General features: G+C 41.1%; 1 protein-coding gene across 1 annotated transcript in view; it reads right to left on the bottom strand.

Moving 5' to 3' along the window:
* CARD11 (caspase recruitment domain family, member 11) overlaps nucleotides 1-26,465 on the bottom strand; it is a 46,682-nt gene that overhangs the window by 12,418 nt on the left and 7,799 nt on the right. The window contains exons 2-12 of the mRNA XM_009886424.1: nucleotides 11,027-11,239; nucleotides 10,290-10,427; nucleotides 9,337-9,662; nucleotides 8,080-8,259; nucleotides 5,988-6,140; nucleotides 5,769-5,894; nucleotides 5,089-5,286; nucleotides 4,409-4,588; nucleotides 3,315-3,369; nucleotides 1,881-1,996; nucleotides 596-699 (exon numbers count right to left, since the gene is read on the bottom strand). Of these exons, the coding sequence (XP_009884726.1) occupies nucleotides 596-699; nucleotides 1,881-1,996; nucleotides 3,315-3,369; nucleotides 4,409-4,588; nucleotides 5,089-5,286; nucleotides 5,769-5,894; nucleotides 5,988-6,140; nucleotides 8,080-8,259; nucleotides 9,337-9,662; nucleotides 10,290-10,427; nucleotides 11,027-11,239 (1,789 nt within the window). The remainder of the gene's footprint in view (nucleotides 1-595; nucleotides 700-1,880; nucleotides 1,997-3,314; nucleotides 3,370-4,408; nucleotides 4,589-5,088; nucleotides 5,287-5,768; nucleotides 5,895-5,987; nucleotides 6,141-8,079; nucleotides 8,260-9,336; nucleotides 9,663-10,289; nucleotides 10,428-11,026; nucleotides 11,240-26,465) is intronic.

The following is a 26,465-nucleotide window of genomic DNA, read 5'->3' as shown; positions in this document are numbered from 1 at the left end:
GGAAAATTTTCAGATTTCAATACAGCTCAGTCTTCCAATGCCTTAACATATGGAAGAGGATTTAGTCAGAGCTGTGGTGAAATAAGTCCACAAGATGAATAATGTCCATGTAATCTTTACTGCATTCTGTAATATACTGCAAGTATTTCAATGTTCAGGTCTGCCAAAGGCTTTTCAAGTTAAGCACCTGAAACATGGACTTAAAACAATGCACTTTAAAAAGGGGCTTGGAGGACAATATAGGAGAACCTAAGGGAGACTAGAATAAACTCTGCCTAAACCCTCAGCAGCCTAGAAGATTGCGAGGGAGAACTAGCTGAGGATGCCGTCAATGCAAAGCTGTCTTGCAAAGCTTTACACAGAGAAAGAGAGGCAAAAGCAGCAGTCTGCCAGCAATGAGTTTGTTTTGAAAAGTATTAAAAATCTAAACAAATTTCTAATAAAGATTAGATCTTAAAAATAGATCTAATAAAGAAGTAAACTTTCCACATGTATTGCTTTCTTCCAGATGGATTTGCCTGGGCTTTGTTCTTTTCTCCTTCTGCTTAGGACTTTTAGGGAATGCATCTGTACCTTCTGATAGGTGGCTACCTACCTGCAATGAGGGGCGTCCTCTTTGCAACGTCGGACTATTGAATCATTTCCTGGAGGCTCAGGAGTGGTAGACATGATACTGTCGTTGCGATTTCTCAGGGTTTGCTTTTTTTAATAAAAAAAAAGGCAACACAAAGGTTATCTGTCTTAAATGTGCTATCATTTCTAACTTAGAGAAGCATTAGCCTGCTAGCTTGCCAGTGGTACTCTGCACTGTGAAGCACAGTCAACAGTAAGAAAAATTGCTTCTAGACACGCAGAATGCTACATACAAGAGCATTCATATTCATATATTCCAGTATTTTAGCAACATGCACAGCTTGTGTGCTGGCACAGTACCTTTGTCTGTGGCCACACAACTGGCTGATTTACCAAAGAATTTTAACTTCACCCTTGATGTGCGGAGTATGTGTTGCACAGCTGACATATAGGAGGAAGAGGATGAAAAATGGGATATATGTATACTTATATATATAAATAGTAGGAATGAAGAAGAAAAATACAGATCTTCATACATTCAATTATTAATCTAGTACTCTGGAAACTAAACTCTAAATTGTACAACAGGAAAGACAGTATAAGTCGTCTAAATATCCAGCAGATATTCCAAAGAATATTCCTAACCCAGCTAAGCTTATTACGAGTGGCTGGCTATTCTTGGATATAATTTTAATTTCCTGGGGGCAGCATTTTTCACGGTGTTCGAGAAAGATGTTTTGTACTTTGTTATTAACACTCTGCAAGAGTGCTCTCTCTGTCTGCTTATCCTGCTGCGTCAGTGCTCACATATGTATAATGGAATATCTACCCTGGGAGATTATGGGGATACAGCAAGCAGGGAAGAAATGGTTTGCCTATGCTATGCAAAAATTTCCAGCTGTGATCTGCACCCCTTTTCTCACTCACTGTTACTTATGGACAGGAAAAGCATCAGAAACTCAAAAAAAAACCCTGAAAATTTTCTTAAATAAATTACAAAGCAGCCTTTAAAGAAAATCTTTTCCTTCTAACAGTAAATGTGAAATGGCATAAGGAGACAGCAAGGCGTCATAAGTACCTTTGAAATATCTTTAAATAAACATAAACCAATTCTGTGATTTTGAAAAAGGCTAATAAGATGGTTCTAACAAAACGCTGGTAAAAGGATTAAGGAAGTCTCTGACTAGGGCCTTGAATGTGATCACAGCTGGGATGCTAGTGAAGTGCTAATACCGGGCTGCGAAAGCCCTGAACCATGTTAGGAGAGACGGTGGTAGACAGGCAAGGGGCACGTGAAGGCTCCTTACAATTTTGCTGACTTCACAGCTGCTGATGGAGTTACTGATGGAAACAGAATTAGAGGAACTCGTGTCTGTGCGGCCATTGCTGGCATCAGCCCCATCTTCATCCTGTGCTCTGACTGCTGTGCTCACAGATGACAGAGAAAAATACAGACACCAGAGAAAATTATGTCAGATCACTTTCAATACGGAGTCTTTCACAGATTTGCCACAACACTTTAGATTATCTTTCCGTTTCAGCTTATCTGGTTTCCCCCGCCCTGTGCTGGGCAGAGGCTGCAGGAAGCACCCTGCGCCCTTTCCTTCCCCGAGAGCTTCCCGGCAAAGCACAGCATGCACACCGCTCTGGAAGGCCTCTTGACAACTTTGTCTTTCAGCTCTGTCCTGTAGGTTTTTATTACATATATGAATATCACTTGACAACTTAAAGAAGGATTGTTTTGTTAATTTATGTTTTAACTTCATTATCTGGATCTGGTAGCCCACAGTAAGGGTGGCTCACTGAATTTCACTCTTTTTAGAACAAAAAATTTATAACAAGGACCAAGAAGCTTGAGATCCTTTGGCAGCCCCAGGTAGCACAGTGTGAATGTCACTGTGGACTCCTTCCCTTCCTCAGCACCTCTGATCGGTATCAACGTTGAGCAACCTGGGCTGGTGGGAGGTGTCCCTGCCCATGGCAGGGGGGTTGGAACCAGAAGATCTTCAAGGTCCCTTCCAACCTAAACCAGTCCACGATTCTATGATTCCCTGATACCAAACATAGTGTAACATCTGGCAGCAGGATCCACGTTTCCCATCATATTTCGTACAACAGTGAGCACGCTGCCGCACGTAACAAATAAAGGGACTACTGCCTAAGACAGTGTTTGGTTTGAGAACAGTGTTATATAAATAAGAGGAATTAGGAGTAGCTCGAACCTGAGTACACAGCAACTAATTGGCTAACTTGACAGCTGGCTGATGGGTGGGTCAACCCCCCTCCTCCCAACCTTTGCAGTGCTTTAAATTTCAAATTAATTCCTTCTTGCTGAAGGACAAAGGAACTCATTAGATGATCGCTAGATTAGGGTCTTTTCAGCTTTTTTCCAACAGCAAAAAGAGAATAGTAAAATGACTTTTAGTACAGGTATTACACCGATGACTTTAAAATTTTTGTACATGAAAAGGAAAATTGAGTAAGCAGGAAATATAGGCAAGCTGTGGGATGCAATATTGTGTGTCTGTGGAGGTATCTTTGGATGGAGGAGACATTCAGGTAGAACACTTGACTACTTTAAATTATGAGTTTGTTCACTATGAAAGAAACTGTCTATTTTACCGACTTGGACTTAGTTAAGAATTTCCCCAGTTGGCATATTCGTTAAAACAATTTAAAGAGATTAAGTGAATGAGACAAAGCAACAGAAAAGGAATAAGGACATGGGTGCTCTTTCTGACCTTGAAACTCTGATGTTTTGTTCATGCTGACAGGGGATTTAGCTCTTGGATTTATCTAAAAGAAAGAGGACAAAAATCAACACAAATGCAGAATATTTGCCATACATTGTAAACCAGATATTTTCACCTTTTTTTTTTCACTGTTATTCTGCAATATATGAGCCCCCCTTTAAACAACAGGACCCAAAATTTAGACGATATTTAGGTATCTAAATGCCACTGCAGTGAACGAGAGTTAGCTGCTGAACTACTTGTAAAAGTCTGGCCCAAATGCACTGCAATTTCCAGATTCTGCTGAGGGAACAAAGAGACAAAAGGTGAAGTGGGTGCCCTGGGACTGGCTTCAGGCAGCTGTTAATACAACAGGCATCCTTTTGGAGCGTGCAATGTGAAAAATGCAGCTCTATTGCCATAAGTAATAATGACAGTCAGAGCTCAGAAAGGTTATGGAGGGCAGGGAGGATTCAAATGCAGATGAAAGGAAGAAGAAGCTCAAAACCCCAAATGTTAGATTGTATATTTTTTAAAATTCATGAATATAGCATCAGATAATAGCTGTACAAATGCAGCTAGGCAGGGGAATCATGGACCTAACTCATGCTACCCCTTACTCTTAAGCGAGAGGAAATTGCCATAATTTAATTCTAAATGAGGCAGTTAATTTTGCTGTAGATTGTGCCCATTTCTTTCTGTTATTCCTTCCAACTGATGTGAGTTTTCCCACCAATGCTTTGTTTTCCACCTTCAGTTACTTGTGTGCTGGACTTTGGGCATTATGTCATTTTTTTTCACCACTGTTAAGGAGGCAAAGAATCAATTTATTGACAACGCTGCAAGAATGTGAATGAACAGCAGAAGCAAGGAGAATACATAAAATGGGGAGAAGGGGCAGAAAACGGTCTATGAAGCCTGATTATATCTGCTCCTCAAGATGCAAATCACCACAGGGCAAAACCTGGCGGCTCACTATCATATACAAATCTCTTCTTATCTTTATAGCACAGCACTTTCAGAGGCATGACCGCAACATGTATTCTGTCTCTTAGTTCTAACAGTACTGCACTATACCATTCCAGCCGCATATTAAGACACACCTGGATTCCCTTTAGATTCACTCTTCTCTTGAGTCGAGCTTGATCAGGCAAGAAGAATTTGTTATCTTCTGGAGACTCTTCAGAAGTGGAGGAGTCATCTGCTTCCTGACCATTGGCTTTTGGGCTAGGACTCCCAAAGGTCTGGGAGATAATGGTAATGGGCAGATTCCGTGGTAAACTCTAAAGATCAGAAGGAAATACTTTACTTCTGAGACCAGTTTGGTACAACTTCTCCTGACCTCCCTTTAAGAGTAATCTGATTGAACTTCCTGTGACTCCAGTGATTCAGAATTCTGCTCACGCAGAATGTAGTTCTAGACCCAAATCAGTAACTTAGATTGACATTTGTAGGGATTTCTGTTCACTGGGGCACATTCCTCAAAAGAAGTATTTGTGGTTTCTACCCCAGTGTAGAAATTCGTTGTCTGTCTTCATTTCCTTCCTTTCCATTTAAAATCAAGCTGTGGAGTACCAGCCTTTGAGAAGCTATGTGCAAGAGACAGACAACGTGAACCCCACGGTACTGAAGAACTCACAACATTGACATTTAGTAAAAGGAGATTCTTTTTTTCAGTTAACTGATGGAGGGAATTAGAGGAGTCCCCTCTCCCTTCCACACCAAAATGTTTCTAAGACCAAGTCTTAAAAAAAGAACTCATGTCTGTCTTCCTCAGCCCTACCTGGTCATGAAAGTTATTGTCCTTGGAGAGCCGTCGGAGTTTGCACTCTAGGTTAACAATGCAAGCTTCTTTCCGAACCACCTCAATTCGGAGTTCATCATTTCTCTCCTCCAGCTCTCGAATCTGCTTCCTGTATTTATCTTTTTCAATCAGACAATGCGAATACTGTGTCTGAGCCTCATCGCGCGAGCGGAATGCCTGCAGTGGAGAGAAGAAACCTGCTTTGCACCTGGGCACCGGACACCACCTCCTGCTGGTTTTGTTTGTAAGGTGTTTGGAACGGGGACTTCAGAACTGGTAACCATTCACCAATTAACACAGCAGTTAGGACCAGGATGTGCCACAGTAGTGCCATTAAAAATAATGATGATGAGGGTGGTTTATTTCCAGCTCCCTCTTGGTTGGTAGCAAAATGCTCCAGAGCGCAAACTGGATGACTTGATGCTAATATAAAGCCTGCAGTAGCTGTTGTTAAGATCTTGGTCCTGCCTGCCAGATGCTACGCTGTGGAAATAACCCAATATTATCCTATGTTTAATTACTGTAATGCAAGTAGCAATTTCTTGTAACTGTTTATTTTTTAATGGTATTTTGGGTCCAATTACCCACAATTCCCCAAAGCGACACATATGAGATACAGGCTTTTGCTACTAATTTTCCTCACTTTAACTGTTAGATACCTGGTCTCGTTCCTTTTCCACCTCTTCTAGCTGTATCATCACAGTGTTCATACGGTGCTTGTACATCTCACAGTCTTTTCCTAGTGTTGAACACTTTAACTCCAAATCTTCTTTCTCTTCAAGATACTGGAAATGACACACCATTAATCACCACTGCTCTCAGAGGTCTTTTGGGCACTAGCCTGAGATATTCCATCTTTCCATCCTTCCATTTCTCACCTTGTCTCTCAGGTCCTCCACATGACGAATCTCCTCTTGGAGGTTAAAGATCTTGTTGACCAACTCATGACGATCTTCTAGTGCCTCCTTACGGTCATGTTCCAGGATATCCAAAATGGCTTTGTCCGAATCTGGCAAACTCCGCTTGTCAGCCTGCGGAAAGACACTTTTAAGAGACAGGCCAGGGAAAGAGAAAATATTATTGCAGGGAGAAAAGTAACAACGGCAGTAACAAACAAGAGGAATAGAAAATGAACATGGTATTGCAATGGGAAAGCAGGAGAAGAGGTGGACATTTGTTCATATTTTAAAATGGTGTCAGAAAAGATGAATAAAGGCTGTCTTGCTGTCAGAATAGTCTGATGAAAGAATTGTTTTACTGTTTTATTGTACTGGCTATAATTCGATCCATTCTGGATGCAATGACAATTCTTCACTCCAAGCCCTGCATTCAAAACTCTTCTCTATTAATCAGCTCTCACTGAGCACAGAAATCACCCTTTGCCAAAGAGCGGGGCCTAAGAAAACATTCAGGGGAATTTTTACAGCAGGCATAGGCTTTGCAGGGCTGTGCTCAGAGAATATTAAACATGCCTGGAGTAGCTCATACCACTGCTTCATTTTCTGTAGTGTCCAGCAGTATTTTTTCTTTCAGATTTAAAATTAACAAGATTACTAGAGCAGGTTCCAACAAGTAAATTGCGATCCAAAATTAACCATAAATGGAAGACAAAAAAGGCATAAAATACAAGCAAGTAATATGCCTATTTATTTTTAAAATGCCTAGACTAAGTTGGAGATTTCAGTGACATTTTGGTTACCTAATATTTCTAAGCATACCTAAGTATTTCTATAACAAACTGTCTTTTGTTTATTTATACTTTCATTTAGGAAAATTTCAATCCTATTTTTAGCTATTTCATTATCATTTCTCTGTTTCTTTAGGTGCGATAAGACCATTTCAATAAATAGAAGAGATTCTACATGGACCAAAACTCCCAGAACCTTCTATACTACACCCTTTTTCAACCTTTGAATTGGATTTGTATTAGCACTAAGAATCATTAGGCACTGCTAGAGGCTACAGCCATTTCTGAAATGCATTCTATTGATAACTTTTTAAGCGTCATTTTAAAATGCCACAAGCCTTTTCCAGCAAAGCGCTAAGCACCCTCACATATATCCCAATATTTGGCTAAGCTCTTCACAGAGTAACACAGTGCTAAATTTGCTGCATATCATCCTTTTCCCCTCTCTGCCCAAATGAAGGTTAGTTAAGATCCCTGCGCAAATTACAGCAGCGTTCCACAGGGCATCCTGGTCACTAGTGACCACCCAAGTACAGAAATCCTTATTACCTGCTGCTCCATTAAGACCTTTGGGCAGATATGACAATAGCCTAAAACAGGGTACACACAACCACTGTCAGAAATTTCTGGGCTGGCCATTTAACACAGCGCTGTAGTGACAGACCGGTACAAAGAACCAGAGCAGGGCTAAAACACGGAGCTGAATGCTCAGCAATTAAACAGCTGCATTCTGCACCTTGAAGGAGCCAATCTCTCATGTACAGCTTGATTTATTACATGACAATTATTTTTTTTTGGTAGACCTCCTCCTCATGCCTGTGTTTGTACAAGGAGTACTACAGACAGCTGGGAGCTATATAACCAACCTTCTGTTTTTCCAAATTTTGCACTTATGCTTATTATATCTTTGCAGGTAGAGGTTTCACCCAACACTTCCTATCATTGTAACAGGAATATGTGTTGAGTTTGAGGTGAGGAGTGACAGCAGAGACCATGTCACCTCCTCTTGTCCGTAGTTACCAGTTTCCCTGTCCCTTACTGAAAACACATGGGAGCTGTCACCACGTGCTGCTTCTCTGTCCCACTCCCACAGCCTCCTCCAGACACTTAGATCCTGAAGGGTAGCTGTGAGGAGACGTGGGGTAAGTGAGACAGTATGGGAGGAGAATGTGGAGTGCCTGGAGGCAAAGAGTGGTCGAAGCCTGCTGAATCCATCATGTGGGTAAGCAGGAGGGAGAAGCTGAAGTGGCTGGAATTTTAAATATAGCAGTCTGCTTTTATACCTGAATGATGGACTGTAACTCCTGGATTTTAGTCTTCATCATCTCATTTTCCCGCTCCAGCTCTAGAACCTGTTCCTTTTTGGGTCGGTTTTCAATATCATTTTTCAGCTTCAAAGACTGGTTCCTCTCCAGCTTGCATTCCTCTTCCACCTTGTTCAAGCGATGCTTCAGCTGGTCAATCTAGAGCAGGCAGGGAGCCGTGAAAAGGAGAAAGAGGAAAGGAAAGGAATCATTCCTAGCTCTGATGTTTACTGCTCCGAAAACGCTCTCACTTTGACGTGAAAATGTACTGTCATAGGTGGAAAAAATAGCTTAAACTGTGAATGCTAATAAGCAGCAGATGATTTGGTGTATGCACGTGTGTGTTGAATGTCCACAATTGAAGTGTTGAACTCTCAGGCTCGCTATTTGCTAGCTACAACTGGTATGGGATGGTTGTAAATTTTTATAACATCTGGACTAAAAAAACTGTGGCACATCCTCAATCCTCCAATAAATAATGAGATATGAAACAGAACTAACACTTTGGAGGTTGACCACACACTGTGCTCTTGCACATAGACTATTTGGATTGGGAAAATCAGGGGCTTTGAGTTCTGGATAGGAAAGAGGGGTTGCCCCGCCAAAAAAAAAAAAAAGTAGTTTCAGACAGAAGGGGACCTGGGAAGAAGGTGGTGATGATTGTGGCTGGAGGAAAGATTTGACAGTGGGGTAATATCCTGGAGATCCGAGAGATGCAGGGGGATAAAGGCCAGGGGTGCCCAGAGACCTCACTGTCCGGATACACTATGGGTAGTTGTTTACTCCATCTCATCTGTGACACACAAACAAGCATGAATTTTATGGCACTTGAAGCATTTGTCCGTATTTCCTAAATGGCCTCAAGCTGTTCCAATGCTCTATGTGAGACTTTTTGAATAAAGCACCATCAGCTATAGTGCAAACCTGGAAACTGCCCCAAGATATTATCGAGCCTGAAAAGCTAAAATTATGCGAACAATTTTTAGCTAACAATTATGGTTTTAAAATTTTGTTTTTAAGTATGTTATATTCTGTTAATCTATTATGAGTAAGTAAATTATCTGCCATTAATACACATCACTACAGTTGGCATTTCTGTACAGTGATGCCTCTAATAAGCAAAGCAAATGAGAGCTCTACACCTTTCTACTGTCAGAGAAGGTCTCATTTTGCCAGATGCCACTGGCATCCTCTATTGCTGCTCCTGATTAAAGCAGCCCAGACCATTTATCTCACCTCTAACTGGAGGTCTCGGCTCCTTATCACAGCCATGCTCTTCTCGTCACTCAGCTGGGCATATCTCATGGCCAGATTGTAGTTCTCATCTTTCACCTTGACCAGCTCATCATTGTAGTTGTTCCTCTCCTCCTTCATCTTGTTGTATCTCTCCTGGAAGGTCAGCAGCTCTATCTTGTTCAGTTTTAGCTGCTTTCGCTCATCCTCCAACTGGCGAGACTTAGCCAAGAGTTCACAGCGCTGCACGTCTTTTGTCTTTACTTGCTGCTGAAGCTTAATGATCTCGTTCATTAGGAAATGGGTAAGGCCTTCATGTCCCTCCTCCACTGAAAATGTTTGAACAGCTTATCAACGTCTAATAAAGTAACTTTATACTAAGTAGGATCAGTAGAAATGAGTAAGAAACAAATGTCTCAAAATATGTACAGAGGTGCAGAATATGGACAAATACATACACAATTGTATATCTAACTGGTCACAGTACAAATATTACACAGCACACTAGTACCGGAATCACAATATACATGCATACAGCTTGTCTGGATAGAATATGAAGCCTCTATATTTGTCTTGTTTCAGCTGAGCTGACAGGTCTGTGGAAATAGCGTGAACTTTATAAAATAAATCTGTACAAGTACAATTAATCTGAATACTTCAAATTTGCTGCGTGTGTAGGTCATCAGTGTAATTTAGTCCACTGTTCCAATGTTTGTTCTCTTGAGATTTCTTGTAATTCAATTTGAAGCTCTTCAGCTTCATTCAGACAACTGAGATGTTCCTTTTCTTTATACATTACCTGTTGCTAGCACCTTTTGCATTGAAGAGGACTGAAGAACTGCAGAATGCTACTACACGATTAGCTTTTTATTTCCATTTCTTGGCCGAAAAAATGAAACCCAGTCTTCAAGACAGACCTTATTTCAACGGGCTCCTTTGGGATTGATTCTACTCACCAACAATAGTGGAAAATCTCCGTGTAGGTTCTTTCCCTGTCACCAGTTTGTAGAGTTCAGGGTAGTAAAACTCTAGGCTCTCTAAGAAAACTACATAGCCTCTTTGGCCCTTGGTGTGGAGAATGTCCAGCAGTCGGCCTAAGTACAGAGACCAGAGAGAGAGGTGACATGTCAGCAAGTACTGTGCCCCTGAAGTCAAATCTGCTTAAGGTTCATCTCTGCCACAGCAATGCGCTGTGGAAAATCTGGCTGATTAACCGAGTTCAGCTCAACTCATAAAGTAATGCCGCGTATTGTTTATGTTTGTGCTGATCGTTATTCTGAAGGAGTGTGGGCAAATTGGTCTCTGGAACAGAAATTTCAAAAGACGCGTTCTTCAGTGCAGCCTTTACCAGGCAGTACTGATGCACGAGGATGGCGGACCCTTCAGTGACAAATCACGAGGCACGGCCAGACAGCTGAAAACCTGCTCCTGGAATGGCAGTGGCTGCTGCTTGTGTTAACCAAAATATTAGCCAAAGCTTTGATGGGAATATGAGCCCCATGAGCTCCAGTCTGCGCAGCACTGAAAAGAGTCACTGTTATCAAAATAGCAGCAGCAGATTCCCCCCTTTACATTAAATCTCCTGTAAATGAGATACAGGTTTTCCATTTGATAATCTGTAATTTGATCCAGACTTTGCAAAATAATACTGTTCAGATAGGGATGCAGAGGTAGCCATTCACAAAATAATTACCTGCTCGGTTAATTTTGGAGGGCAGCATAAGTGAGTTAAGCACCTCATCCTCATCTTGCTCATCGATTACTTTGCACTGCCGTAAGTACGGGGTGAGTTTGGCTGGATTGATGTAGCGGCTCAGCATGTGCCGGTTGCATTCTACGTTTTCCCACAAAGCTTCCTCCTCATCTTTCAGTGTCTCCAGGCAGTCATCCATCTCTGGCTCTCCTCCTTAACAAGAGAAACAATTGGCAAATGAACATCAAACAGGACAGTTTCTATGCTGTTACTTTTTTGTGCTTCCATGTCACATAGGATGAGCTTAGAATCGCTTCTGACGAATGCGGAATTTGCCCTATATTGAAACCGTTTGAGCTGAAGAGCAGCCTGTCCACAGCTCATCTGGAAAGTGACAGTTCAGAGAAGCGCTATCTTGGATCTATGAACTATTGCATATTGCTCTCTGGTGACGGATCTGTAGCTCAGCTAACTCCATAAAGGTCTCTACAAGTCAGAGAATCCCTCTTTGTAGCAGAAGCAATGGTAGAGGACACGGTGCAGTGCAGGAAAGGCTACGAATGTGCAGAGCTCCCAGCAAAGACAAACGCTTGCTGCAGGCAACTGGGGCTTTCATTCTCACCTCCTTTCTTCCTCTCAGCTGTAGTCATTTGAACCTGCATTTTGTCCTGCATATATGTGGTGAGCCAACACATGTAAATGACCACACCACAAGAATAATTAACTCATAAGCAAGCAGTTACGTACGTATGCCTTCTGCAGCTGCAGATGGATTGACTAATCTGTAGGCATGAACACGAGTAGCTGTGAGCTCAGCCCTTGCCTTTCTCCGCATGAGTGGAGAAGTATGAGCAGCGTATGGCTGAAGTCTGAAAACGTTCTTGACTCATGCAAATATTATCACATGATTTCTGAGTGCTTGCTAAGCAATTTCCTGCCAACTCCTAATTTGTACCCAGCTCATTAGAGAAGGATACAAGGCAGGCAACAATGAGGTCAGAAAACTTGCACTAAAGTTAAGAGTAAAGAAACTTTGTAAAAATCTTTCCTTCTAAATTTTGTAATAGACCTTAACCTTTGAAACAAGTCTAATTTGTGCATTCTAGCTTTCTCAAGATCTTGTGATCCGGGTGGCACAAGGAAGACAAGCTTCTGTTTCAAGAGTTATTTTACCCCATCCGAGACTATGGTATAAGAAGAATGTGCAGTTCTTAGGTCATATGAGATGAGAGCTGTGCTTTATGAGGCTTTGCTGGTAATCAGTAACTAAAGACCTTAAAAGAAACATGTTGTTTTTCTTGGACCAGAAGAGTTCTCTCCATTGTGTTATAATTTCCTCAGCTTTCAGCTTTAGGAACTGCAAAGCAGCCTGTGTTACCCTGAACACCACCGGGCAAAACCAGCGATTAATCTGTACAGCCAGGGGCTGTTAACTCCTCATTTTGAAAACTAAAACCAAAAGCGCTAATCCGCTAAGCAATGTGTTTGTCAGCCTTCTATCATAATGAAATGCAGAATAGTCCTATAAAAATGTGTGTTCTTTGCTTGGTGCTTTCAAAGACCTTCCCAAATTGTCCAAAATCCCAGGCTGGGGTTCAATAACTGGATGAGAAAAATTTGGATGGCTTCCTCATACTGTGGACAGGTTGGAGGAGTCTTGCCAGGGGGTTTGTTCTTCTCCTGTACTCCAGTAGCTCTCCCAGAGGTCTTTTCTTTGTAGTTTCACATCTTAGCAACCACTTATTTAGCATTTTCTCTGCTGCTTGCAAGTAGACCTCATTACTCCAGTGACTGCTATAAAATGGGCTGGGAGAGTCCTCAAGAGGGCAAGGATGACCAGGTCTGCTTGATGGGATCCAGAATCATGGGGGCATGGCTGTACTTATGGGGAAATCTCTTCGGTCTTACGAACTTCTCACAAGCTGGAAGATATTCTTCCTGAATGCCAGTATTTACGTGTGGTAAAGACAACACTGCAGTAATGAACAGTATAAAGGTAAAATAATAGAAAAAGCTATATAAAGTAGGTAGCAGTGGGAGGAATGCTAAAGGTGAAATAGCTTCATCTGAACCTTACTCTCCACCACTTACTCTGGAAATAACTGTATTTCACTTCAAAGGTGAATTTAACAAACTAAATAATTGGAGAAGCTTAACTTTTGGGAGCAGAAGGCAATAAAGCAGAAGGTCACACGGTACCTTAGTCATCTTACAGCCACAGCTATCATCTATTGCATCTCAAAAAAGGTGTGTTGCAGGCCCTTTAATTTTGGGGAGCGTACGAGGAAGCTCACAGATGGACCCCAGAGTGCAAAAGAAGCACTTGCCTGAATTTCATAAAATGGAAGATATCTTGTAATCTGCTGCACTGAACCAGAAATTATTACATGCTGTCAGCAGTTCCCTCAGGACATTAGTAAGGGATTTCTCCATTAAATGATTCAAAGAAGAGTTCACTCATCAGCGTAATTCTCAACACGAATACGTTTTTTTACCTGACATTAAAAATACCTTTATCAAATAGTCCCTTGTGTATGGGCATAATACATCCATACTGTTATTTTGGGGACATAATGTTTAATGGGAAAGTAATAAGTATATTGCATGAGTGGCTAAGAATTTTAAAAGGGGATTTCTGGTAGCAAACTCCTGTTAAACACAGTCTATTACCAGGGACAAGCCCTTAGAAACAACGTGGAGTGGAGTGGTCCCTCACTGCCATGTAGGAGTTTCAGAATCTTCCTTTTGCTTTCGTCTTTGGATTTCCATCTCGGAAATGCCCCAGCAGCAGCATGGCTCGGCTCTCTCCTCACTCTGGGTGCTGTTCTCGCCTCTCAGGGCGCAGGGCTGCCCGACGGGCGGCTCTCCTCTCTGTCCTACAGCCTGGGGGCTGTTGCCGCTGTTGGGCTTTTTGGGCCAGGCTGGTCTAGGAGCGTAACCCCCCGGGAGCTCTGCTGCCTGGTGGAGCTATTCCAGAGACAATAGCAATGGACAGCCGATATCAGTACAGCACCCTTATAGTGAGCACATATTTAGTTGATTTAGTATTTATTATAATGTTTACTGGGAAATAAATTCTTGTGATTGGCTGAAATTTTGGTGTGCTGGTGAAAAAACAGAGGTGACAACTGAAACTCGGTGGGACACCAATAAAGGTATTATATCAGTGGCTTTAATTTTAAAATATTTTCAGCAGCACATGCATTTTCTGCGTGTTTAAAAGACCTTATTCCCTGTTTCTGTCCTTCCTTCCTTCCTGTGATGATAGCACAGAAAAGTTGTTTTCACTTATAAAATGAAAAATGACAGTTTTAAAAAGTTTTCAAATGTGTAATCGCTTATTTCATCTGATCTTCATTATTACCATTATCTAGTTTCTGATTCCAGCACCTCTTGAGTTGTAACCTAACACATTCAGAAGTTGTGATATGTCATCGAAATACTATGGCGTCTGTTACAAATCACAGGTGTGAAGTCACAGACTTGGACTCACTTCAATAGACGTTAACCAAAAAGAAATAAGAATCACCACTACAGTTAAAAAATTGCTCTCCTGCTGCTCCTTTCAGTAGTTAGTATACAACATAGCTTTTAACTGCAGGAGTTCTTAATCCAGTAATAATCTCAGCTAGTCCCATCTATTTCAAAGGTCTCTGTAGACACAGACAAATAAAAGAGAGAATTCCTTTTTACATTAAAAGAAACACTCTACTCCCCTCATCTCCTTTTCTCTCTCGGGGACTATCCTTCTCTTGGCTGTTACACACAAATGCATCTTTCGATGTGTTTGCTATTTTTTTGTTATATTTTTCAACCGAACAAATCACCTTGCAGTTAAAGCTGTTCTCTGTTCTCACTCAGACTCTGCACTCTCATATGGCAGCGACACCCTCCACTGATCAAGGGAATAAAGCCCGCAGGCTTCAGAACCAGGGGTTCTGTAAAGTGCTCATCACCAGGTCACATCTAAAGCTTCATTTTTTTGTGATTCATTTAATCATGGTGCAGAAATTAACCCCTCAGCCATTTAATTATTTGCATCCCCTTGCTCTGAATTCTTGTCAGCCTGTCGAGACTGAGAAATTGCCACGAAGCAGACTGCAAACGTGGGCTTCAGCTGATTTCTTGGTATCTATCTCCTTTGCAAAATGGGAAAAAAGGGGTATTGTCCTCATACTGAGAAACAGAAGGAAGTTTATTTTGGAAGAGGTGATCTATTTTAATGTTTTGGACTTCTGCATTTGTCACAGATGTTCGCAGACTGGCAGTATTTAAAAAGAAACCACAACACACAAAATGTTTGTGCAAATTACAAGTTAAAAAGAACAGAAGTTTATGTTCAGTACTAAATACGTGTATATAAACCAGGAAAGCATTACATACAAATTTTCACACTTTAAAGCAAAAATAAAGATGAAAATAGCACTTTAAAACTGTGTATATAATTATCCTCAACATTTTGAGGGTATTGTCTTACATCCTCTTTCTATGCATATGTCTAGATTTCACGGGGCAATCCCCTTTCTCCCTCAAGTTTGTATAGCACCTCACATGATAAAGTATAACAACAAGGGGATTTTCTCAAAAGCTCCTTGTATGGATATGTGCAGATTTGCAATATCAGAGAACCACAAAACCACAAAGGGATTTAGAGCTGGTTTTAATTTTAGAGGAAAGTCACAGTTTAAAATGTGATAAGGAAATTATATTCCTTTGCTTAAGGACAGGAGAGCTCTGTTTGCACTCCTGGCTTTCTGAAATGCTGAATATCAGCAGCTCCCAATTATGTTGGCTGCACTGCTGGATGTTCTATGGTACTGAAAACCACTTTTAAAAGGCTTAAACATTGATTAAGAAGATTAAATTTGTTTTCCTATACTTGCAAATTTTTTTTCATACGGATGCCTGAATCTGGACTCCCAAATGAGAGGAGTCTTCATCTGCCTTTAAAAATTTGCACTTTATATTCATTCTTTCTACCTCAGTGTCCCCACTGGAAAACAAGGCTGATAAGAAGTATTTTTACGCCAAGGTAGGACTTGTTACTTACTGACTGCAAGGCACTTGGAACCACCAAGATGGGAAGGTCCTAGAAAAACCTTTATCACTAGTGCAGTTTGATTACTTCAGATCTTGAAGGCCTTAGAATGCTTTCTGAAGTCAGCAGCACTGTTGAATGGACTGGGCTGTATTTCTGGTTTTGGTCACAGGGGCTGTATATGGAAAGAACCGTTCTGTATATATCTCTACCTCCTCTTTATATAAATGATTCAGCCAGCTTACTGAATGCCACAGTTTCACCAAAATACAAAAGCAAAATAGAGAATAAGAGATACCAAAGTAATAGAAGAGCAGGAAGCTTTAAACACAAAATAGGATTATTTTCGCACTGAAGTATTCTGTTCAATTCCATTGAGTAAATCTACCTGTTACACACAATGAACAAAAACCCCACAAACACTAGCAGACCTGCAAGGCTTCAATGAGGTGAAGCTAGATCGTCAGTGAAGCCCGGTGACAGCCATAGTCATGAATACTACTCCCATTTTCTGAACAGAAAAGAGATAGAGGTAACCAAAAAAACCTCTCTAACTGGTTCAAAGAGCTCTGGAGGCATATTCATCTCGCTTCTACAAGCAGACGAGGGAAAGAAAATTCCCCTCATTTTCATAACTATTAGCTCAACACCCAAGTGAGAGAAAAGGAAATGAAGAATTCTGTCGCTTTACACTTATTCAGTGTCTCTGCTCTCAAAAAAAAAAAGAAAAAGAAAAAGAAAGCAACAGAATAAATTAGAGTTTTGTCTCTAATCAATATTCCTGTCCTAACAGAAGAGGGCAGAAGAATTAATACTTTCTTTAATTATTTCTTCTTTTTCCTTTATTTACTCTCCTAAGAACAGATCCATATAAAACTCCATCTCAGAAAAAAAGAAAGGGTAATGCATATGTAAAGCACGGATCAATTATTACTATTGTTAGTTAGTACACCCAACGATTTGCTTAGCATCACCTAAACCAGAAAGCACTGTATGCAACAAAGACACACAAGTTTTTCAGTATTGCAGGATAATATCGCTTAAGAGCTGAAGAATCCTTGCACTGAATTCCACACTTATGACATTTGGCTTTTGCCTGCTTTTGAAATTGCATATGAAATTTTATAAAATATCTATCACTTTCTGGAAGAAAAAACTATTTACACGTTAAGAATGATGTTTTGCCCAATGAAACATTGTTGCAAAAGACCTTAATCAGTGCAGTAATACTTATTAGGGATCTCGGTTTCATACAAGGCCGAGATCTCTGCTTTCCCATTTTGCACTCCATCTGGTGAGAACATCTGAAGTCTATGGCTTCCTCAACTCTGCCAGCTTTAGAACTTCAGACCTCTTATCATCTTATCACACAGGAAGGAAATGACTAATTTTGTCTCAATAGCAAACCGACAGCAGATTGTGCTACCTTGAACGTGAGACATCCAATCAGATTTGGTTGTAGAACATATATTATCAATAATAAACAAAGAAAATGGAAAAATCCTCCTCTACAAATAACTTAAATGATGTTTTGACGACTCTGTCATTTTTCTGTGTCACTATTTTCTACCGACAGTGAGGATGCCTCTAGCTCCTGCAGCAACGCACCGACTAAGCACTGTTGAGAGAGGAGCACAGTAAGAGGGTGGATTCAGCTCACCAATTTGAATTAGGTATCTAGTTTGACTTAGAAATCTAGTTCCTCTCTAGCAAATGGAAAACAGTCTGTTCAAAACTTCATTCCACCGTTTTATACTTCTCCCTTAGAATGCTCTCTGAAGATGGGTTTCTAGCCACTACTAGTTGCTTAGGTTCCCTCTAGGGTCAATGGAGAGAGATTTGTCCCTTCAGATGGCAATGTCTGTGCTGGTGATTAGACGGACATTATCCTGTTTTCCCATATTGTTTAAGAATCTGATACCCAGATTTCAGAAACCGTTAGTACTACCATTATTAAATGACAATATATGTGAAAGTGGATGAGAAATGAGAGAGGTGAGCAATGAGCTATGGAGAAAAAAAACTGAAGAGGGGAGAGAAAGATGAGATTTGGGGATGAAAATGGTGAGGTCAAGGGAGACGGAAATACAAAAAGGGAACAGGAAAAGAAAAAGAAAGTTAGAGAAAGGGGAACTCAACAGAATGAAAGTGAGGAACAGAAGTGAGATAGAGATGACAACAGGAAAGGCCTCAGTAAAGGCAAAGGAAAGGAATGTGGGGTGTAAAGCTAATGAAGGGATAAATAGGGAAGGCCCTGCCGCAGATCCTGACACATTAGAGATTAGTGTTAGTTCCGAGCATGCAAATCAAGATAATGGCACAATAATTTAAATAAATAATTTACCACAGGAATTTAGTGCATCTATTTTAAAGGATTTGCAAAGTAGCAGTGGAGGGCTGAAAGCCTGACATTTAATAAATGCTTTAATCTACACATCCTCCATCCTGTTACGCATGATGATGAGGAGGACAACAGAAATCACTGTGCTAACGTAGTACAAATATGTTTATAGAGCTGGTCTTTTTTTCTTGAGTGCAGCATTAACTACTGACATGAGCATTTCCTTTCAACTAATGTGTGCTAAAAGCCAAGATCTAAAAAAGAAGCTGCCATCCTCGGGCTGCCGAGGGCTCATGAGAATGCTGGTCCAACAAATGCTTCAGAAGTCATTACCAGGTCCCAGGTTAATTTTTTCTTGCAACCGATTCACTCTGTTTTTACAATTGATAATGAGATTCTCACTAGCTCAGGATGAGGAGGCACAGCTGGGGGCAAGCGTGTAGTCCTGTGTGATTAGGAGGAGTCCTGAATTAAAAATTCAAGTTGCCCAAACATGCAAATGGATTTGATGATCGTAGGTTAGGTCCCAGTAAATGTGCGTTCACATTACAAAAACCAGCACATTCTTTGGTACAGAGAGCCAGTGTTCATAAGGGATTTGCATAGACTGAACTACATAAGAACCTGATAAGGACAAAGATTCATTCGCTGGTACATACATATGAACCTTGCACAACCTTGGCACAGATAGCCTGATTCTCATCCGTGTTATTAACACTTCACTTCTATTAATACAAGTCACATAAAACAGGAAAAGAGAAAGAAGGGTAGCTGTGCCATACAAGACTGCTACCTAGTCTGTTTATTTAAAAATTTGACACTTTCTACAAACTCCTATGTTACATGAGTTTAAAAAAATAATAAAACACAGTCAGAGAAGAACATCTTCCATGCAGTCAAGTAATGATTCCTTGTAGGTGATAGTCTCATCCCCAAACAGTCAAAGGATAATGCAGAACGCATTAGATGGGAGGACTGCACTCTAGTTTAACAATCTCCAAATTCAGCAACAACTGACAGTAAATGCACGGGCCATTCTTATAACAGAAAAGGTGACACTGCAGTCTTGAATACTGCCAGATAATCTCACTGTAATTCACCATGGCCCCAGAAAGTTTGAAAATAATATTTCATACAAGATGCTTTATAACATGGCAGGAAAATAAGACAGAACACTATTTTAAGAATCCTATAGTTAGTCAAAATACACAAAATACAAAGAATGAACAAATAAGACGCCGACTGTCATAACCCTCGTGTAAAGATCAACCGTAACAAACAATACTACTCCAAACACATGAAAAATAACCCACATGCAAACTGCTTACTGCCTTACAACAGCAGCATGCACTGATGGTGATGAGATTACAACTCAGTCAGATATCTTAAATGCATTATGCAAAGGTATAATAGCTCCCCACCTAGCTCTGTCAAGACTTATCCATTCATGTCTAGCTCTTAATTGCTAACAATATATTCTGTTGGATCAAACACTGTCTAGTCTCCTAAGGCTGATGACTGCTATGATTTTTTGTATACATATACATTTTGTTAGTTTTATGTAAATGCACAACGTCACATAGACAGATATCTATACCTCATTCCATGTTGTGACCTCTTTGTAACTATTCCTTTAAAATAGACTCTAATTTTAAAGAACAGACTGCTGTCTTGTACATGCTAGTTTGACTGCGGCTTGAAGAATAACACACATGCTTTACATAACAAATACCTGTAGTCTTTCCACCTCAAAGTCACTGGAAGAAGCAAGCTTCACTCCTAGTCACAGACTGCCATAGTCCTTGATGTTCTGCTCATTGACAAAATCCTCTGTCCTTGTAAGCTTGTTAACGCTGCATGAACGTCTCAGCCAGTAGAGCACAAAACACACAGAAGACAACTGGATGCCATTTGACAAGAAAAAGTCTGCAATAGATCACAAGCAACCTGGCCTATGAAGGACAAAACCTCACCAGGAATCAGCAGCAGCTTGCTATTTTACTGCTGGAAATTAGAATTCTCCTTTCACATGGAAATTTTTGTATTTTTTTTTTCCCCACGTATGCTTTCTGGTCACCTCCTCTTTATCTTGCTCTGTGTCCTCTCTCTTCTTGTCCCAGTGTCGCAGGACTGTGTCACGTAGCTCCGGAAACATACACCCACCATCCTCTCTCTCAAACTTACTGGCTATATATAGTAGACAGAGAGGTGCTGGGGGCTGCTTTACTTCCCTTTTCTTCTGAACAGAGGTTGTGGGTAACTTTCAAATATGACACAATTGCAGAGGAAAGTCTTAGAGGAAGTGCTCTCACAGCCACAGAGCGCTGTGTGCTCTGGAGGGAGCAGGAGAGACCTCAAACAGGTCCTCCTGTCCTGCAGGTAATGCAGCTGGGGTTCGTTAACATTTCCGTGTCACCAAAGAAGCCTCGCTGTAAGGCCTGCGATGAAGGGCAGGAAAGGAACCTCTGGAAAACAGAGAGACAATTCGCTTTCCATCCTGCAGGAGGGCTCCTTTAAATCACTTCTATAGCAATTTAAAGCAAAAATTGTCTGATTCTTTACTTAACGGCACTGTACTTTATTTCTGTAAGTAGTAACCTCTCTACGACCTTGTCTTGCTGTCTTGAGGAGGAGATAATACCAAATACTTGGCAATTCTGTAATTCCGACCTTCAAAGCGTTGCGAGGAGGAATTGAGTATCTTCTGTTGCTTTCTCCATAACTAAGTCCATTGTTCTGACGATATAGAATAAAATGCTGGAAAGCTTTCATGTGGAAAACTTATCCCAGAAGAATGAACTAACTATTGGAAGAGACTAAACTGTTCTCATCGGGAAACTCTGGCCAGTTCAGTTCACGGTTAACATGTATTTTTTGAAAAGACCAAAGAAGCAACGTACTAAAATAGCGAGAAATCTGACTGTCCATCTTCACCTGAGTGTGGTTCTTCAGTCAACAGAAGTAGTGTGAAAATTTTATTGAGTTCTCTGTGGAAATAAATATTTGTGGAAATAGCAACTGTAAAGTGACCCCAAAAGTATACTTCATCCATGAGCACCCCAGTCTTTAAGCACAGGCGGCTGCTGTTAAAACAGCAGCTATAAACAATATTACAAAAGCAAGATTTGCAGGATTACATGCACCCAAACCCTGATCTTTAGGAGAAGACGTATAACAGCACAGAGGGCGGTAAAGGCATCACAACCAGCTAAAAGTCAGTGGAAGTTTTGTTTTATTCTCCTAACTTATGCCCTGAAGCATAACAATTCCTTCCGTGCTACCTGCATTAACTGTACCTCATAGCACAGCCTATCACAAGCTAACAACAAAAGCATTTGTGGAATGTGCAGAAAAGCATTTGTTTTAAATGCAGTGTTGTATTGTGCATGAAGTAAGGTTACGTGCAATATGAGCGCTAGTAAATGGCTCCCACAGGTGAGAATTGATTTCCCCTATTTCTCATTCCTACTCAAGGGCACAACTCATAATTAGGGTCAGATTTTCAAAGAGCGTAGGTGGCGTTTAGGCATCAAAATAAATCGCCAGATTTTTGCAAGACTTGCCTCAGAGTGTGGGATAAGATAGCGTTATGAATCACAGAGCTGCTGAGTGTTAAGCCCTTTTAAAAATCAGGTCTTTCTTACATGCTTAAATTGAAGCTGAGCTCTTTCAAAAATCTTTTCTCAACTGGAGCATTCTTCAAATGCTAAGTGCTTCAAAATTGGGCCTTGAAAGCTTCGTGAGGTGCTGATTTTTACACCAATAGGAAACTGCTCTGCATAGCACCTATAAAACTGTCTGGCAGCAGTACTTTAGTAGTTCCGATTCTCCAGTATTGTATAAACCCTCCAGCAGCGCACATCCCGCAGGGAAGAGGGCAGACACTGCGTGTCAGTGCTCACCTGTGTTAATTCTAACGCCTCTGAGTCCACGAAATAACTATTGTGCTAGCTAACAGGTGATGGCAAACACTGCTGACGCATCAATCTCTTTTCAGCACATTGGCTCCAACTACAATTGAGATTTTAAGAATTAGATGACATTTTAAGCTTTGAAGCCTCTGAGACATAATAAGAGAAGAGTTCTTTCTACATGACTAACGATATTTCTTTCTGTGAGGAACAAAAACAAAATTATTTTTCTTATGCTCAGAAATTAATACAGTGGAGAAACTATATGAGGTTTTAGATTAGACTTTCCTTCCATCATTATTTGCTCTATTTATCTTTTTTTTTTCACAGCCGGTAAGTTCAGCCTTGCAGAATCCATACTGCTGACTCAGCTAACTGAGCCAAAACTCATAAAAATCTATCTTAAAAAGGTCCAATGATTTTATTTTCTAATCATAAATATGAAATTTAATTAGCATCTCATTGCTAACGAAGTCACCACGGAAGACGAGACCGAGGAATTAGGCACAGGGATGGAACTCAAGCGTAAAACAAAACAACAGTTACGCAGGAGCCAGTTTAACTCCTGCTTTCCTCCACTCAGCTTTCAGAACTTTTAAGACTTGTATACTGTGTTCACAGGTTCCCTTCTCTGTTGGCAAGGCCCTTCTACCTGCTCTGGCAGTAATTACTCTAGCATGATATAGCATCGTGCAAAATGCAAAATAACAGCAGATAAGGTTCACTCTGGGTTAGAAACAGAAGCAAGACAGAGCAAGCTGGATCTGAATTCGAAATCCTATTTTGTCATAGGCTACCCGGGTCAGTGTTTCAAATCCTATAAAAGCAATACACTCATCAACTGGGAAAAGAATTCTCATTATTCTCCAGGGTACCGCAAACATCTGAAAGATTAAAGTCATTTTTTTAAAGGAAGCATATGGAGAATTTTAAAAGCCTCTTTAAAATAGGAAATGCGTCCAGCCTTTTCATTATCGGAATTCCTAGAATGCGCGTCCTAGGCTGACATCAGCACTGATGTCGGCATTACTGGGTGAAATTCTGTCTACTGTGAGCTACCTCTACCGTCTTCTCTCTGGAGTTCTTGAGAGGACAGGAGCTCTTGATCTGCCTTTGTCCACCCGTGCCGGCATGAGAGGGTTACCTGATACATTGCCCTGCACAGCAGCACCTGAGGGGACGGCAGGGACAGGCGTTCTTCTCCTGTTGCTCCACGAGGTGCCTCAGTGAGGGAGCACAAAATACAGAACATCACGGAGGAGAGGACTCGGTGAGAAGTGGGCAAGTACCGTGGGAGAGCTCTGAAAGGGCTGATGAACTACAGTAACCACAAAGCTGTACTTTCTCCTTATAGTCACCCTGAAATTGTTCGTAGCAAGTTAGTGTGGGAGGAAGTGTTTACAGGACCTGTCCTGAGAGCAAGTAATTATTAATAATTCCTGGATTGCTAGAAAAGCTCTTGGAGAAACTCTGTGTGTGGGCATGCCCCTTGGTTGCTCTCAATGACAACATTCTCTAGGGTAAAAAGGGCTTTATTAGTGCTGGTTACTTATGAGTCATGGTTTGGGCCAGTCTGGCCACTGAAACTGAAAAGTGGGCAACGTTTTAATTCTTGTACGCTCCCTGATGTGATTTGAAAGCTGTAAATATCCAAGCATGTGGTTGCAGCATTGCAAATGTGTACTGCTTTGCAACATGGCAAAACCAGCTCTTCTTCATTATCAGTAACGGAAAGCAGAGGTTATACATCAAGCAATGTTCTATGTAGTAAGGCAGGAGCAACTTGGGGACAGGGAAGCTTTCTTGGATATTGTCAGAGTCATTTTCTTTTGATGATCTCATAATGCTTTAAAAGTACTGTTCAGTTTTCAGGGCAGCCTCCAATAGAGCAGTATTTTCATACCAGTTGTAAGGATCAGCAGATGGAGTGGGTAAATGACGCTCATGTATCCACACTGCCAAACCAAGGGCACAATCTACGGGTTCTGATCATCAGCTGTCCTGCTCTACCTAGAGCATCTCCCTCCATCCGCAAGCCTCCCAGTAGAAGCGACAGCCTATATTCTGATGAAAAGCGGCAAGAATTCTCTTTAGGAACAGTTCATTTTCCAGATTCTGTCTTCACTCTCCTCCTTGCATACAGCAGGAAAAATGTTGGCTCTGAGAAAGGAAAAATGTGGAAGGAGAACCATATACCTGATTTTGACATCCTGACCATTTCTCTCCCCTAGAATTAGCCTTTTCTGGCCTAGTATTGCTGCCTGCTTGAAAGTAAGGAAGCTGTGAGAAGGAAGACTGGTATTTCACCTTTCTAGTATTCATGTTCTTTAAATTCTTCATGTTATATTAAAAACAATGGTAAAAATTGCAAAAAGACCAATTTACCTATATCCTGTTTTCAAAAGTGATAAAAATACCCAGGAGCCTATGTTCTTATTAACAGATATGAGATTAGGGATTAGATTCTGACAACTTTTTGAGTTTAACAACTTTTAGAAACTGTAAGAAGAGTCCTCAGCCTAATCCTGGCTGCTCATTCCTGTTTTTATTCCTGCTTCTCAAGGAGGGGAGGTGGTCCAGCGGTAAAAAAATACTTTCTTGCATGGTTAAGTTTCAGCTGGATCAGTTTCTTCATCCGGCTCACCACACGACCCTGCAAATGCTTGTGTCCATAGGGCACAAAAGGTGCAAAAGCAGCAACAAGTGGTCGAAGGCAGGTCTTCAGCAGGGTCGCTGCGGGATGCACAACCACAGTCTCAGAGGCTGAAGCCATTCAGACATTTTTGGAACGCTGTCCCACATAACTCAGTGAGTCGGCAGCTGCCATGAATCTGATCGAAAAGCAGAGATACTGCAACATTCAGCCAGTGCTTCCTTGTACTGTTCCACAAATTCAACAATTTTTTAATCACTAGGAAATGGAAGTCATATCAGAAAAATAAAACTCAGCAAAGTTTTAAAATAAAATTTGGCAAAGCTTTAATTGCAGTCAGTTGGAATCTGATCTCAAAAAGTAAAAAGAAACAAAGAATGTCCGTTAGAAATAGAATTCTGTCTCTTGCTCTCCTCTGGTAACGTTTACTCAAAATGCAAAGCCAAAAATACCAAAAGTCACTACCAATTTTTATTTTGCCCAACTTCATACACATCAGGACAATTTTACATCGCTGTTACACTATCACTCACTTGGAACAGCGAACAGCCGCAACCCAGAGACGTTATCGTCAAGACTGACTTGGGAAACTGCACATTTTCTGAGCAGTTGCTGAGGTGAATGGTGGAGTTGAGGTGAGCTGGGTGAGGGCTACCAACCTGCTTCAAACAACGGATACGCACAGTCCCCGGTATCTCCAGTGGAGTGGGGATGGCAGTCTCTGTAAATCAGACTTACCCCAGTCCAAATTTCTGGAATAACTCTTTATGTTTCTTTCTAATATTTACGATGCCACTCTAGCAAGGAAAAAACGGAATTAAACTTTCTCCCTCCACAGTTTGACGATCTGAAATGGGTAATTCTGGTAACGCGTATTTTTAAAGGATAAAGCAAGTTTAAAGCGATAACCATATTCTCCTTTTGAATTGCTATACGCAAACTTTTAGCACTTAGCCAAAATATTTTGCTGTTCCTCTTCAGGACAGAACAGTCCAGCTGGTGGCTCATTACCCACATCCAACCATCAGAAGGTGTTCACTCAATTCGCCACATTTTTCTCTTGAGGAAACAAGGACTGCTGGTTTGGGCAGCAGACAGCTGCACGTCTCCTCTTGGTCTTGTGTAAGGCCAAATTCATGGCAGAATGACTTTCTGGTCCGAGACTATGGAGTTCACTGCTTCCACATGAGGGGAGGAAGACGGTGGGAAGTAGCCCACTTCCAGACACGTACTGCGGAATGCCAGGAGCGGCACTGCACAGCCCACCGAGTCTGATGCTCCGACCTGACTCTTTACAGTGGCTCTACACACAGGACCAGGATCAGTACTGGACCACGCTGTCTGAAACTCACCACAACAACCCATCCTACCACAGCGAGCTGTATGTGTTACGCATTCTCCACCAGAAAAAAAGAAGTGGAAGAACATCCCAGATGAAAATATGACTTTGGCAGCAAGGTCTAGCAACCTTGCTAAAGCAACACGGCCTGTCTCTG

This window comes from Charadrius vociferus, unplaced genomic scaffold (assembly GCF_000708025.1).
Source record: "Charadrius vociferus isolate BGI_N301 unplaced genomic scaffold, ASM70802v2 scaffold556, whole genome shotgun sequence".
In the NCBI taxonomy this organism is placed as follows: Eukaryota; Metazoa; Chordata; class Aves; order Charadriiformes; family Charadriidae; genus Charadrius; species Charadrius vociferus.
This window is presented reverse-complemented; position numbering and strand designations above follow the sequence as displayed.